The sequence below is a fragment of the Muscardinus avellanarius genome (genome assembly GCF_963383645.1).
Source record: "Muscardinus avellanarius genome assembly, chromosome: 17".
Lineage (NCBI taxonomy): Eukaryota > Metazoa > Chordata > Mammalia > Rodentia > Gliridae > Muscardinus > Muscardinus avellanarius.
The window spans coordinates 5,205,692-5,222,578 of record NC_137803.1 but is presented as its reverse complement, the minus strand read 5'-3'; the positions used below and the strand labels follow the sequence as shown (position 1 = coordinate 5,222,578).

The 16,887-nt window shown below is 39.5% G+C and overlaps 1 protein-coding gene across 3 annotated transcripts in view; it reads right to left on the bottom strand.

Moving 5' to 3' along the window:
- NETO1 (neuropilin and tolloid like 1) overlaps positions 1–16,887 on the bottom strand; it is a gene marked incomplete at both ends in the record, with an annotated part of 116,073 nt that overhangs the window by 42,885 nt on the left and 56,301 nt on the right. Inside the window, 2 exons of one of the 3 annotated variants that reach the window (XM_080714763.1) lie at positions 2,024–2,186; positions 2,267–2,312. The exons of 1 other annotated variant lie outside the window; for it this stretch is intronic. In XM_080714763.1, the coding sequence (XP_080570889.1) occupies positions 2,024–2,186; positions 2,267–2,312 (209 nt within the window). The remainder of the gene's footprint in view (positions 1–2,023; positions 2,187–2,266; positions 2,313–16,887) is intronic. One more of the 3 variants, XM_080714764.1, reaches the window with a different exon arrangement.

The following is a 16,887-nucleotide window of genomic DNA, read 5'->3' as shown; positions in this document are numbered from 1 at the left end:
TTATCCCATGCTCTTCCTTTATTTCCTGAATGAGATTTTTCTTTCAGAAGTCTGTTACCTCACAATTACTCATCCCTCTGCACGGAGAGCCCTCCCCATCTGCGAACCTGAGGCAATACTGACTGAAGTCTTACTGATTTTCAGTAAGACCTGGCTGAGACCCTGGCTGCTCCTTAGTTCCAGTTTCCAAGTATATATGGTCTTTGCCCTCCCTGTGTTTATCCTTATTAATTCTTTAGTATGAACTTATTGCATGGGTATTTTGCTAATATTTGTCTAAGTACCAAATACTGAGAAAAGGAATCAGGGTGCTTTTTATTTCTCCATCAGAATTCCAATTGATAAAATAAACTCAGCCAGGCATGGTGGTGCATGCTTGTAATTCCAATCTTTTTGGAGACAGAAACAGAAGAATCCCAAGTTAGAGGCCAGCATCAACAACTTAGTGAGGCCCTCCACAACTCAGTCAGAATCTGTTTCAAAATAAAATAAAATAGGACTCAGAGTATAGCTTAGAGTTAGAATGTTCCTGAGTCTCATCCCCAGCAAAACACACACACACACACACACACACACACACACACACACACACCTGTTTCAACCTCAATAAGAGTCAACTATGAATCTAATAAATTGCTACTATTTTGTTGTAAATGTATAACTGACGAATGAGAAGAGATGAGAGAGAAAAGGCATATAATCAGTACTTTGCAGCGATAACCAATACCCATTCTCTGCATGTCTAAAGATAGATCACAGATAGGAATACAGGATGGATATGGTTGCTCCAGAGAAATGTCTGCTGAGTGGAAGCCTTGGCCTGAATCTGGTGCAAGTTATATTTATCCTAATAGATCCCACACTTCAATTTTTTAGTGCACTGCAACTATGCAAAATAGGATGATAAACACAAAAATTTGGTGTTATGAAAAAAAATGGAAGATCTGGTAATGCTGACTACATATTTTTCTGTGAAGGGCACAAAGAGGGTAAGAGAGACAGAGTAACTGTGCCTTCCAGTGGGCAGAAGCTCCTGAAGGAGGACCTGTTCATTGGTTAACCACCACCCTATTCTCCCCTCCACTCCATATCCACCCGGCAACCCCAGGGCAGAAGTGAGGTTGATCCCCATGCGGGGTCAGTCATCTCACCATGGAACCAAGTCACCCCTTCAAGAGAAGGCCATCTTCAAGAGATGGCCTTCAAGAGATAGCTTCCCAGGACTGGTCCTAAGATAATGACCTGCCATGCCCTGGCCTGGCCAAACTGGCCAATACTACCAGCTCTGAGACCCTCAGCCCTCGCCCTTGCTTGATTCACCTTCTCCTTAAGTCTCCAAGTTTTCATCCGTCCAATGAAGACTTATTTGTTCACCATACCCCTGTATCTGTACTTCCTGGTGTTGCCACCAACTAAAGCTCCTCTCTTGCCCTCCATCACTGCTTAGCTCTTTGACTGGCACATTGGGATAGAAGACTGAGCCTGGTCTGTTGGAAGGATCTGGGCCAGGGCCTTCACTAAAGGGCTATCGTAACACTGCCCTCAATTCTCTCACTAAGGTCTCCATCCTTGTCACATCTGCATTTTATATGCCAGAGACATATGATTTTGCAATTCTTGGCCACTTCCTCCACAGATGTGATTTTAGGTAAATGAGTACTGTAGACACTGGTGAAATAAAAAAAAAAAAATATATATATATATATATATATATATATATATATATATATATTCCAGATCTATAGCTTGTGTGTAACATTTCAAGCTATTTCTTCAGAGTGAGAGACTCCAGTGTCTCATCTCTGGTTTATCAAGTGATCTCTTCATCACCCTCTCTACAGTGCAATTTATGATACAGGAAGATTGGACAGGTGAAGACAAGTCGCATTTCAAAGCCAAAATAAAGTGATAGCTGATGATGGCTCTCTGAAATGTATGAAGCATGTCCCGTTACTTCAAAGCAACGCGCACTCAAGACTCTTCTCGTTCATCTCAGAAGTCCAGGTTTCATTTTAAGACTGACCTTGGATCGAGGAGGCGCTCGGATATACCACTTGCAATCCACGGCCTCGCTGGCAGAAGCTTTGCCTTCTTTCAGAATCTGTATGGACTCCACAATTCCTTCAGGACCGCCCATCTCAAACTCACACGCTAAATAGTAAGATGCCAGACAAACACACAAAAAATGGAGCTTGAATAATAAACCAAAAGTATATTTTACGGCAGAAAACAAAAGCGTCTGAACATTATTAAATATCTATTTTACCAACCTGGTAATGGTTTCAAAACTCCAAGGTCCTTAAAGTCAGGATCTTAAAAATTGAGAAAAAGACAATTAGTCCTATTTCACATTTATTATTTACAAAGGTGTTGAGTGATTAACCATCATACTATCCTTCTAAAACAAGTAGGAGAAATTAAACAATAAAATAATAAGTTCAGGGTAATGCTGGAAGCAAAACGGTAATTTTATATAATGTTATATTACTACCATTTTGTTTCAATATAAAAGGAGTCATATTTTAAAATCTCCCAATGCTATTCCAACATTTAATCATCAAACACAAATCTTACTCATGGTATATAACATCATAATTGAACAACAATCTTCTTTTAAATGTATGCACAGGTAATTCAAGGTTGGATTGGCTCCATGATTTCTACACAAAATTTGTTTGTCTGATTCGTAAGGTTCTATAAATTGCTAAAACATGACTTTTATCTGTGATATTAAAAGAACAGAGATAAAATGGAAAATCTGAGGCTTCTCTCCTCTGGGTGACTACATTACCCTGCTGGCATCAAATTTTCATTTCCTATCAATCTGGCATGTGAGGTGTGCATCAGGTTTCTGCTTTGTGGACTCCAAGCCCACTCAGGGCCCTGCTCAGTTCAGCCATCTGTACTTCTCAGCTCAGGTTTGTGTCTCTGGGAAGCTCCCTTCAGAGTGAGCCTCGGACATCGTCTACCTGTTCTACCTGCTCTAAACCAAAAAGTAGTGGTGCCATTCCCATCTCCTGGAATTGATTTTAAGATATGTATCTGCAGCCCAGGAAATAGAAAGGTGAGACAATGATGTTTTCTTGACTCATGTTGTAGTCCTGCAAGTTGGACCTTTGGCAGTCACATGGAGCAGTCAACTTCTGAGATTGAGAGCAACCCGTGAGAATATGAAAAGAAGGAAGCAATGAGCTTTGGGGCTAGCACTGAGGCACTGTATGAGCCCAGCGTGGAAAGGCACCACTCGGAAGCTTTTGCTTTTGTGAAACAACGCCTGTCCTTGGGGCCTCAGTCACTTTACAGTGGGCTTCCTTTTACCTATGAACAGACAAAGGCAGAGATGGCAATGATATATTTTCGAGATACGGACTTAGAATGTAATTTAAAGATGATTGTAAGACAATATGCTGTGGCTATAAAGCAATTAAAAATATGCGTTAGCCGGGCGTGGTGGTGCACGCTTGTAATCCCCGCGCTTGGGAGGCGGAGACAGGAGGATCGCGCAGGTTCGAAGCCAGCCACGCTGGCGTAAGAGACCCTGTTTCAAAAATATAAAATAGGTCTGGGAGTGTAGCCCGGAGGAAGAAGGGCTTCCAGGAACCCCAGTACCACCAAAAAAATAAATAAATAAAATAAAATAAATTAAAAAAATAAAAATATGCGTTAGAAATACCCTGTGAGACACTGCTCAGAAAAGGATTTACGACTGTGGCATAAAATGGAGAATTGTTTCTGGAGGTAATTCGTTCTAAGTATTAAAGTTTTAAGCCCATGTAATTTTTTTATGTAGGTTTTTTTGTCCAAGCGTGCCTCTATTTGTGTTTGTGCATGGATATATTGAACTTCTAAATGCAGACGGATCATGTTAGGGGTGCGTGCGTGCGTGCGTGCGTGCGTGCGTGTGTGTGTGTGTGTGTGTGTGTTACTGGGAATTGCACCCAGAGGCATTCTACCTTTGAGCCACACCTCAGCCCTTTTTCTTTCTTTCTTTTTAAATAGGGTGCTGCTAGGTTGCTGAGCGGCTCACTAAGTCCTTGCGTCTGTCCTTGAATCTTCAATCCTCTTTCTTTAGCCTCCCAAGTACTGAGATGACAGGTGCGCACCACCACACACAGTTTGTTTAGTGATCTGTTTTAAAGGTTGTTTTATTATTTGTTTCTGTTTGTTCTATCAAATAATGATGTGAACAGATCTGTCCACACTGAGAACTCTGAATCAGCTAGGCTACAACCTGATTACATTGTCTATTTATACTCATTTTATGATAGAACAGTCTTAAAATGTATCCGTACATTTTATTAAAAAATCCCTAAATAGAAATGTCCTTTTGTATGACTGTTTTAATAAAAGTGAATTTACTTTAGTGGGAATAAAGAAAATAAAAATAAATATCTGTAAGCATTATCTGTAAAAAGTACCCAAATAAGAATATATAGATAATGTGGACCAATAAACTTCCTATTGAGGATTTTTCCCCTTCATCTAAATCAATGGCTATTTGGGTATTCTCTTAATAAATATGTAAATATCTCCTGTGTGCAAGAGAAGAACCATGTTTTGACAAACCACTCATGTTTGCTCTCACTATTATTAGCCACACTGGGGATGGGACCCAGAGTCATTCTCCCTGCCAGCTACACCCCCAGCCTTATTTTGTATTCTTTCTTTTGAAACAGAGTCTCACTGAGTTGCAGAGAGCCTCACTAAGTAGTAGCTGAGGCTTTCTGCAAACCACAGTCTTCTTGTCTCAGCCTCCCAAAGGCTGGGAATACAAGCATGTACCACCATGCCTGGCTTTACATTAATTTTTAATATTAATTATCACCTTTTTTATGAGAATGTGGTTTAACTGTGCATGGCTCTTCCTATAATTTTTGTGGTAATGCAGTTTGTATTCTATTTTCTACTTTGAAGGCTAACATTTGTCATTTTTATAACTCATGCCAGACAATGTTCAGAGAAATGACAGTTTTGGAAAATGAAAATTTATTTTTGTCTTGGTATTAATAGTAATAGTACTGATGGTTTTTAAAAAAATGGAAAAATTATTTTTGCAATTCCATTTATATTAGCCCCCAGTAATATCACAACTAGAGGTGGTCCTTGTGACTTGAAAAAGAAACAGACAAACAAAACCATATTTGAGCCCATCTAAATTGAATTTAAGCATATCAAACTTGATTGACTGCCTGAGGTTATTTGGGGGCAATGACATAATTTATTACACAGATGCACAATACATTTGGATTTAAAAACTAGCATTGTACTCTCAAGCTGTCTCCCAAAATCTATTTGCCAGAAAGAAATATGAATAAACTTAAAAAAAAAGTGAAATCATGGTACGAGCTGGCTTTCCAATGCCCTTTGAATAAGACATCTCTGTGTTCTAGTCCCTGACCACGGAGCTATGGAGCTGGACACAGCCCTCGTCTTGCCATTCACACTTGACCACTCGTGTTCCAGACACTGAAGGCTGTGAAATTCAAAGCACTTTGAACTTGATCTCTTGTCTGCTTTCAAGAATTTTTTGCAAGTGTTTCCACAGCTGTCTTTCTCACTCTTCAGTTTCATTTGTTGGCTCAAATATTATATTCCCTGAAAAGCCTTCCTTAACAGTCCTGGAGCCAGCTATCCACAGACTGAACTCTTGAAAATATGAGCCCAAATACATCTTCCTTCCTCTAAGTTATCCTCATCAGGTGTTTCTGTCACAGGGATGGAAAAGCAAATGGCCCAACACACTGACATGTCTAACAGGTTTCCTATTTGTGGAAGGAAAGAATCTATTCCACATAAAAAGGAGAAAATTTGTAACAACAACAAAAAATAAGTATATGGCAAAATCTATCTTTCCATTAGCTTTATGGATATTAATAATTTACTTTTTTAGCATTTCAAAATAATTTTATTCTGACTGATCATTGTATTCCTGTGGGATAAATAATTAAGAGTTCTGAAAATACTAGACATCAGCACCTCTTCACAAGCCAAATAACACTTTGAAGACTACAGTAGGGGAGTCACTGATTCTACAATAGGGGAGTCACTGATTCTACATACAGGGTGAGCTGTGGTACCGTCTTGCCTGAGAAGTACATGCAAAGGTCTGAGGAATTAATAAAGCACCATTTGCAGCTGCCATTGCTAGTGCCTACTGGACAAAGTAAAAAATAAAAAATAAAACAAAAGCAAAATAAACAAAAGACAAAACAAAATAACAAACTCCTACCTCCAACAAGACAATAATTCATAAATGGAAAGTTGTAACTCAAAAATACAGCCTTGATATATTTTTCATATATATTTTTTTCTTACTTTTGTCCAACAAATATATAGATATGTAGATATATGGTGGGACTCTTTTTTTGTGTGATGCTGAAGATGAAACCAAGGAAAATTCTACCTCTAATCTATACCCCAAGCCCTTTTTATCCTTCCTTCCTTCCTTCCTTCCTTCCTTCCTTCCTTCCTCTTCATTGCTTTCCCTTTCTTTCTTTCTTTCTTTCTTTCTCTTTCTTTCTTTCTTTCCTCCTTTCTTTCTTTTTCTTTCTTTCTTCTTTATTTTCTTTTTGCAGTACTGGGGATTGCACTCGGGGGCACTCTACCTCTGAGATACACCTCCAGCTCTATTTTTTTTAAATCCTTTATTTTGAAACATGTACTCACTAAAGTCACAGAGGGCCTCATGAAGTAACTGAGACTGGCTGCGAACCTGCGATCCTCCTGTCTCAGCTTTCCAAAGTACTGGGATTACAAGCATGTGCCACCAAGCCCGGCTCATTTTTTTTTCTTAAAACAGGGTCTTATTACGTCACTGCATGCTGGTCCTGATGCTGCAATCTTATTACAGCTTTCCAACTCTGAGGACTGTAGGCTTGTGTCATCAGGTCTGCTGGACTTTCTTGTTTTTCCTGAATTGGTCCATTGTCATCCTGAACCAACCATCAAATATCATAAGAACGCTCAACAACAAACACAAGTCTTGTTGGCATATTTAAATTCCTGACTAATTTTCAAGTCTCATGGCTCATCCTAGACCTTCTGGGTTGACAGTGGCAGCAGTGACATAAAATCAGAGTTAGACAAGCTACTGATGCCTTAGAAGCAGCAAACGGAGCAGTGTGTGTCCACTGCACAATTCTGTGTGTTTACAGGCTGAAAAAAGAGTAAAAATGTTTTACATAAAATATCCTTGATGAAGCACAAGAAATACAATTTTTATATCTCAAGTTGTGATTAAATGTCTTAATATTCTGCAGGACAAAGAATTAGTTGTGAATAGGGGCCTTTGGCTGCAGACTGATTCATACGATGGTTTTCCTAAGCAGCAGCAATTCTGTTTTTTGTTTTAATGTGAACGGAATTGCCTGCTTTTCTCACGGCGCATCAATGTTGCTTGAAAGACATATTCAAGTTATTCAGATCTGGATATTTGGCAGACATTTTCTTGAAAATGAATAAAACTAAGCTGTTGACGTGAAGGAAAACAACTGACAACATTTGTTGCCAATCACAAAACTTCAAGCAAAGAAAATATATTTGCCACTAAGTGCTTGACAGCTTCCCAATACTCAGAAAAGTTTCAATGAGATTGTTGTTGATATGAACAAATATGATTTTTGATATTGCATAAAGAATTGTGTCAACTTTTGGAAGTTTTGAGTCACAGTGATACAAAATCTTCCAAGTGAATCATCCACAACTTTAAACAATCATGGGTGAATAAAATGTCCATTTAAAGAGGAAAACGTATGGGGTGGGTCTTAATGGAACAGAATACAAAACGATCCACTGATGTTGCAATTAGCCTTTAAAAAATATATCACCTGGGGAGGTTTGGTGCAGTACAAAAGGATAACTGCTATTATCTCTAAAATGTGTCCCTCTTTACAAACTACCTATCCCTGTAAAGTTGCTTCTCTCGTCACTTCCATCAAAGCATAGCACGTAAGATTCACTGCACAAGCAGATTGAAATTCTATGACAGTTTCTTAAGAAGCTGGACATATGATTTACAAAAAACATAAAACAGTGCCATAATCTGATTAATACTTGATCCTTATTTATCAGTAATAATATTAATCAGTACTTTAAAAACATGCTATGCATTTTAACAAATACTTGATTTATTACTGTTTTATATTAATAAATGGCTACCAAAAATATCTCAAATTTACCTGACTAATAATATAACAGCTCTCAAATGACCCAAAGCATCCGGAGGCCTTTGATGATTCTTAAGCAAAAAGAGGTTTTTGAGACTGAGCTTCAAAATTACTCTCAGAAGCCCATCTTTGCGCATGGGTGTCTTCTTTCTACAGCACAGGTTACAACTTAATAACCCAGGCCAGTGCCACGCACTACCGTCACGATCCGAATGAGTTTCCACCCTGCTAGCCATGTGGTAGATAAGATTCCTGAAAGTTCTTGTTGAACTGATTCACTCACAGCCTACGCTGAGCAATCTTTATGTTACACAGTGGAAGCCACGGAGACTTGACAACTTCGCGGAAGTGCATCCTGCCTCGAGCTGAGATTTCAGTGGCCTCAGTGCTGTCTCTAGGACGCTGAACAAATCGCAAACTCTGTAGGACTAGTTTTACTTAACTCACTTAAGAGGAAGAACTGTTGGTTTGGAATTTTTCAATTCCACTCTGGCATTCTATCACAGAACCCACTGGTGTTCCAACAATACAATATATCATGAACAAATGGAGCTTCCGACCTGGGCCATGTGACTGTCTACAGACCTGCCCATGGTAAACATCGGTGCTGATACTTTGATGTGCTTTCAAAGCACAGACATGCAACAACCTGTCGAGACTGACTTATAATAGCAAACAGTCGCCAAATTTCTACAGTCTCAGACATTCTTAATTACAAGATGAACCCTTATTATTACCCCTCTACTGACAAGTAGATACTGAAAGCAATTTTAGGTGAGATCCTTACTATTTCCTGAATTATCAAACACTATTATTTATTCATTTCATATTACCAATGAGAGTACAATCCCAGTGCCCTGGTTCCATTCATGTAATCCCAACATTTGGGAGGCTGAGGCAGGAGCATTATAGTTTGAGGCTGGCATCAGCAACTTAGTGAGGCCCTTGGCAACTTAGGGAGACCCTTGTTCCAAAAAAATTTTAAGAGTTGGGGGTGTAGATTAGAGATAAAATACCCCTAGGTTCAATCTCCAGCACCACATATACACATTTTTCTTTTATGTAAAGAACACAGTGCAGACTTTGGAATCAATTTATATTTTTCCTATCATTTCACAAATTCTTTTGTAACTACAATCTTCTAGCTTTTCTAATAAACGTAACATTAGAAACAGGTCAAATTTTTATAAGGTTTCTCAAATATTCTGCACAAATAAAAGCATAAAAGTTTAAAATATGTCTGTATAAGTAAAACATTTTTTGTTTTGTCATTTAAATTGATAGTATTTTAAAAACACTAGGCAGGTTTGTTACAGTAACTAATATTGCAACATATTGAATTCATATGTAGTTAATATGTATGAGTACTATTTTAATCACAGTAAACATAATAAGTATTGTGTAAGTGTATGATATGAGATATGAAAAATATTATGCCTTTTTTTATACATGATGAGAAAAGGCAGAAATTGAATAATTAGCCTATGAATGTGTAGTCAATGAGTTGTAAGGCTTGGAATCAGTATTAGGCAGTCCAGCTCCAAATTTGTGGAGAGCCATTACGGCCTTCCCCTAGATTGGTGTCTCTGACTCAGCTGACTGTCCTTCGCACAGAGTCAACAAGGTTTGGGGTTATGGAAAGTTCAAAGAGGTCTGAGAGAGGATCAGGTGGTGATGACCCGAGGGTACTGATAGGCCTATCTGTAATGTGTGTTTTGTATTGGCCTGTATTGTATTCCGGTGGTGGTAGCACGAGAATGTTGATTGACCTGTAACTGTGTATAAATACCTCTGGAAAAACAAGGTCGGCTTCGGCGCAATAAAGACGAGATTGACCCAGAAGTTGTGTTGGCCAGGAGTGTCCACGCAATAGCGAATACTGACCCAAGCATAGTCGTCGACCCGTAGGAAATACTGACCCAAGAACAGGGGTTGACCAGTAGAGATAGTAGGCTGGCAGCTCCCCCACCTTAGAATTAAAAATTCTTCCTTTTGTGGTGGTGCATGCTTGCAATTCCCGTGCTTGGGAGGCGGAGACAGGAGGATAGCTCAGGTTTGAAGCCAGCCGCGCTGGCGTAAGAGACCCTGTTTCAAAAATATAAAATAGGTCTGGGAGTGTAGCCTGGAAGTAGAAGGGCTTCCAGGAACCCCTGTACCACCAAAAAAAAAAAAAAAAAAAAAATCTTCATCCTCACGCCTCTCTTCAGAACACGTACTCTTGCTGGTTGGCTCCGGCAGGTAGTGCCCCGTACAGGGACAATTCTTAAACTGAGGATCCTGTGAAGGACACCACTGAATAAAAACAGAGCGTGCTCAAAGATTTTTGGTAGCGGTGAAACGTGGGAATTTTGTAATATTTAATCAGTCACTAAAGTAAAGCTTTGCGCAAAAGAAACTAAGACAGAAAATGAAGAAACTAAGATAGGAAATGAAAGCGCCTAATGTGTAAATAGTAACATACAATGGGTCAGAAGATTAGTTTTTTGTTTTTTGTACATAGGTTAAAAGCTATGCTTTGTGTTAAACTTCCTAAGGAAGAAACTGCTGCTCAGTACCATAGAGATGAGTTGTTTTCTTTAATTTCACCCCTTCAAGCAGCTATAAATCAGGCTGCAAAAAAATGGAGAAGATACTAGGGGATTCAGAGTTTTCCCAGATTCTAAAGACCCTGATGGTTAAGGAAGCGCTTTTAGATTTCTTAGATGCCAACAAAACTGATTCAAACAATCAAAAGAATTAAAAACGGCTTGTGCTCAATATGGGCCAACAGCACCTGTTACTCAGGCCATGTTAGAATCTCTCTCCATGGAGGCTTTGTGTCCTTCTGGTTGGAAACAGCCCGAGCTTGTTTATCAGGGGATGATTTTTTTTTTATTATGGAAGTCTGAATTTGCAGAACAATGCCAATCCACTGCAGAATTGAACATAGCTCAGGGAATACCCATAAATCTTGACATGCTAGCAGGAGGACAGTTTAGGGAGACCGCTCAGCAATTGGAATTTAGTCTAGCTTCTTATGCTCAGACCAGTGCTGCTGCGCGTCGAGCATGGAACAAGTTGCCTTCTTCAGGAAAAAAAACCGAAGACCTTTCAAAATAAGAGAAGGACCAGATGAGCCATATCAGGAGTTTGTAGCCAGGTTATTACAAACTGCTAGTCGATAGTGAAGCAGGGCTGTTGCTCGTAAAGCAATTAGCTTTTGAGAATGCTAATACTGTTTGTCAAATTGCCTTACGCCCTTTTAGAAAGAAAGGAGACCTGTCTGATTATATTCGGCTATGTCCCGATATAGGACCTGCATATACATAAGGACTAGCTATGGCTGAAGCATTACAAGAGAAAACTGTACAAGAAATCCTTTTCCAACAACATAAAAAGTCGGGACCTAAGAATAATATGGTTAAAAGCTGTGGGTGTGGACAAAATAATAATTTAGTTAAGAACTGCCCACAGAGGCAGAGTGCTAGTAATGGACGAGAGCCAGGCTTATGCCCTCGATGTAGAAGAGGGAAGCATTGGGCTAAGGAATGTAAATCAAGGACTGATGCTCCTGTCAGGAAACGGGAAGAGGGCCCCCCTCAGACCCCACAGCAACAATGTTATGGGGTACTCCAGACATTTGTACCACAGCAGAGCAATCCTCAACAGAGCAATCCGTTCAGGACTTACTCAGAGCAACCCCAGGCAGCGCAGGATTGGACCTCTGTGCCTCCACCTACACAGTATTAACTCCTGAAATGGGAATGCAGGCCCTTCCCACTGGTGTTTATGGTCCATTACCTAAAGGGACAGTAGGATTGTTAGGATGGAGTAGTGTCACCATGAAGGGAATTGTAGCCCCTGGCGTAGTTGATTCTGACTATGAAGGAGAAATAAAAATCATGATACATTCTCCCCAGTGGATAGCTGTTATTAATGCAGGCCAACGACTGGCACAATTAGTATTGCTACCTCAGGTGCAAACTAACAATAGTGCTCAGAGACCTAAACAAGGATGAAGATAATGCACGGTGGATACCTGAGCGGCTTGTGCAACATATGTATCAAGCAAGAATAAAAGACTCTGGGATTAATGCTGATGACTGAAACATGGGCTTAGTTCCAGATCATCCCATACTTCATCCAGCTGTTTAGGAGCAGCGGAAAATTGCTGTCTTCAGTAACAACTCGTGATTGCTGGGACTTCTTGCTTTGAATTTTACACCCATTGTAGAAACTTTTGGTTATGCTGGACAAAGAACTGGTAAAAATGTTGGGAAGATGGGATGTCTGCAGTTGACACCCATGGTATTGCAGACAAGTACAGAGACTGATATTTTGGATAGAGAATTGATAGTACAAAGACTGATAGTATCATTTTGGACAAAGAATTGGTACTTTTGATTATTTTGGACAAAGACTGATAAGTAATTGTGCTATTGAAGGTTGGTCTTGTGGGGCCCTGGTTATCCAGGGAAAAAAAGAAAAAAAAAATGTTGCTTACTAATAACTTGTTTACTCTGTAAAACTGATTCAACATGTAAAAATCATTGTGTTAACTGGAGAAAATGTCTTACTGAAATGTCTATCCTACTAATATTCCCAATACCTTATTTATGAGAGACTCGGGACAAAGTGTGGCCTCAGGACAAAGTGAGAACATTTTTTCAGCAGAAGTGCACAATTTACCTTTGAAGGGTACCCCCATTTAAGAGGCTGGTAGTCAATGATGGGTAAGATTTCCTTTGGACAAGGAAACCTAAGACAGGATATACAGCTTAGCTCTGTATTATTCAAAGACGGGCAATCCTTGATACAAAAAGAAAACAACCTAAGACAGGCACATTGAATATAGTAAAAAAGGGGGAATTGTGGGGAGCCATTAAGGCTTTCCCCTAGATTAGTGTCTCTGACTCAGCTGACTGTCCTTCACCCAGGGTCAACAAGGTTTGAGGTTATGGAAAGTTCAAAGAGGTCTGAGAGATGATCAGGTGGTGATGACACGAGGGTACCGATAGGCCTATCTGTAGTGTGTGTGTTTTGTATTGGTCTGTATTGTATTCCGGTGGTGGTAGCACAAGAATGTTGATTGACCTGTAGCTGTGTATAACTCTGGAAAAACAAACCCAGCATCGGCACAGTAAAGATGAGCCAGGTGTAGTCGACCCGTAGGAAATATTGACCCAAGAACAGGGGTTGAACAGTAGAGATAGTAGGCTGGCAGCTCTCCCACATTAGAATAAAAAATTCATCCTCACGCCTCTCTTCAGAACCCATACTCTTGCCGGCTGGCTCCGGCACAAATTTACATATTGTGTTTTTCTAGGGGGATTCCTAAGGATAATTAATGATTTTATATAAAAAGGTAGATATTTGTCATTTGTTCTACAAAGAAATGAGCTAGAACCACATGTGAGCTGGGCTAGAGGTCGCCTTGGGAGAATCAGTATCACGCATGCTTGGCAGTGAAGGAGCTCAGGTAGTGGACATAGTCGTCTATGATCTTTCTCCTGGGCCCTTCTGAGAATATGTCTTCTAACAATAAAACATATTTGGGTCCAGAGCAAATTTCATCAATTTGATAAGCTGCAGCAAATAAATAAAGAGCAATTACTTTATATTTGCGGAAAGAATTAATGTGAGAAGTGAATGAAAGAGAAAAAATCAGGGGAAATGCTTATTGCCCTGATTTATTTATTTAATTTTATTTTACATTTGCGGGTCTGGGGATGGAACCCAGGGGCATTCGACCTCTGAGCTACAGTTCCTGCCCTATTTTTTATTCTTTATTTTGAAACCGGGTCTCACTCAGTTGCAGAGAGCCTCGCTAAGTAGCTGAGGCTGTCCACGAACCGTGATCCTCCCGCCTCAGCCTCCTGAATGCTGGGATTACAAGTGTGCACCACGACGCCCGGCTAAATTATTGCCCTGATTTAAATGAACAAATGGCTTCCTTTACCAGGGAAGCTACTCTATCCTCGCCCATTCTCTCATCTAGACCCACCCTCGTTCTTATTCTTACTATAGAGTTCTGGTCAAATTCTTCTCGTAAATGTATTCACTTGTCCTCTGGACTCCTCAGTCACTACTGCGTCCCAGCAGTTAGCAACTTCAGTATTTTTTCTCAGCTCTACTACCTAGAACCATTCAGAAGATATATCTTCTCAAATTCCTTCTCATTTAAATATGAAAACAACTCCTTTTTAAGTTGTATTTCTCAGTAGCTGCTCTTTTTTGCCTGTCTTCTCTCAATTCCCAGATGGAGTTTCAAAAGTCTGAACAGGAGCTCTGCAAGGAGCCTCCAGTTCCCCCTCTCCTCCTCACTTCTGAAATCTCTACGGGATGTGGACGATCTTTATTGAAATAGCTCTGTCATTCCATCTGGTTGGACACTTCAACGGTCCATTTCCAATTTCCATTCTTTACCTGCTGCAACCCCTCGTAATATGGACTGCTTCATCAGTTGACTAAATATCAAATTTTGTTTTAAACATCAAGTTCAAGAAATCTAACAGCACAGTACTACAAGAGCTTAGAGTGCCATATTGTTTTAATAATCTGATTTACTTCACTCTTGTCTAGAAGCAGCATGATTTTAGCATAAAATTCATAACATGGTGTTTTTAATATTTTTAATAACTTAGTGTTGTAGCCATGTATCATGACATTGGCAATTAATTATACCTTCTCATTTTAATCCTCTCCAATGATTTTAATGCAGACGCAGCTTTATGTATCACAACATTCCCAGTTAGAATAAGACTTACTTATGCATACATTTAAGAAATCAATACATATGAGATTTACAGGAGATAAAATTTAAACCCTTTAAAATATTACTGATTGATGAACAAATAAGGCACCCTAACTAAGGATGATGGGGGGGGGGAAATTCCATAATGTACATGATGTACATTCACAAACATATCAAAGTCAATCACTAAGCCAAACAGGAGGGAGATGGAGGAATGGAGACTGAATTAAGGAAGGGCTAAATGAATGATGTATGCATGCATTCCTCTACCATCTTGTACCCCATGAAGATGTATGACTAAAATACATCAATAAAAATTTTAAAATATTACTGATATTGACAAGGCTTTGTAGCTTTTCATTTCTTTATTTCATTTATTTGTGACTGATAAAATTTCTTCATGGGGTTTGTGATTATATATATATATATATATATATATATATATATATATTTATGACCTTAGGGATTGGACCTAGGACGACTTCCCTACCTCTGAGCTACACCCTCAACCCTATTTTGAATTTAATTTTCAAACAAGTTATTGCTGCTGAGAATCTTGCTAAGTTGCTGAGGCTGACCTGGAACTTTCAATCATCCATATCAGCCTTCCAAAAACTGGGAAGACAAGCATGTGTCACCATGCCTAGTTGCAGTCATTTTTTTTTTTTTTTTTTTTTTTTTGGTGGTACTAGGGTTCCTGGAAACCCTTCCACTTCCTGGGCTACACTCCCAGACCTACTTTTTATATTTTTTTTATTTGGAAACAGAGTCTCCTAAGACAGCGCGGCTGGCTTCGAACCTGTGCTATCCTCCTGTTTCCGCCTCCCAAGAGCAGGGATTACAAGCGTGCGCCACCACGCCCGGCTACATTCATAATTTTAAATAAATGGGACAACATAACCACTTTGATAACATTTCCACTCAGAAGCTGGATCTTGCTTTTGTTAACATTAAGTAGGCTTTTGATAGATAATCACTGGGCAATAATATTTTAAAGAGAAAATATGCATTTAACTATATAATAATGAAATAAATTGAAAGAGGTAAGAAGAAATCATCAGAAGACCACAAAGGGTCAGAAACAGAATGGAAAAGACAAAAATCAAAGCAAAACAACAACAAAACAAACAAATAAACAAAAAGCCCCCCACTAGATTCTCCTGAAACTGATGTGTGTAGATTTAAAGAAGTTATTGTGGAACTTTTAAAAATCCTATCAAACCAAGTATTCCTTGACTGATTATTAGCAACATCCCTCCTAGAATGTCCGATCTCTTGGCATACCCTCATCCACTTACGCAGTACATGCATCTTGGATCATATGGCCAAACTCTGGGGAAGAAATCTCCTGCACCATCTTTTAGGAAAACTAGTTTAATAGGGGAGTTTTCTTTTATTGCTGACCCCACTGCGGTACCAACACTGGGAGTAAAACCCTTTTACTCTCCCCTCTCTCAATTACTCCACGTTCACCCACTATTCTGGTGACGCTCATTGACAGACACAGTAAGTGAGCCTTGGCCATCAGGGAGAGGACGGCCCTGGGACCGTGGAGGAATTTGGAATTGATGTGTTGACTGTATGGGACTGGGTCTGAGATCTATGCTTTGATTTAAAAAATGCTCTAGATTAAAAAAAATCATTTAGTTTCCTATTTTGCTTTTCTCGGAGAATATACTGATATCTGCTGTATTTTTCTGGACATATATCTAGGCTTTAAGATAATAATTTCTCTTATTTACTTATTTAATATACTCAATGACATGTCTTATTTGGGGGGGGGGGAGAGAGAGAGAGAGAGAGAGAGAGAGAGAGAGAGAGAGAGAGAATGGAAGGAAGGAAGGAAAACAGTCTTTCCTGGGAGCCATATCAGGACCAACCAACTGTGAGAACCAGGTAGCAGGTGTGGCGCCAGCTGTAGAAGAGGAGGAAGAGATGAGATAAGAGATGAGTGTGGTGGTGCACCTGCAGGCAGTGTGTGTATGCATG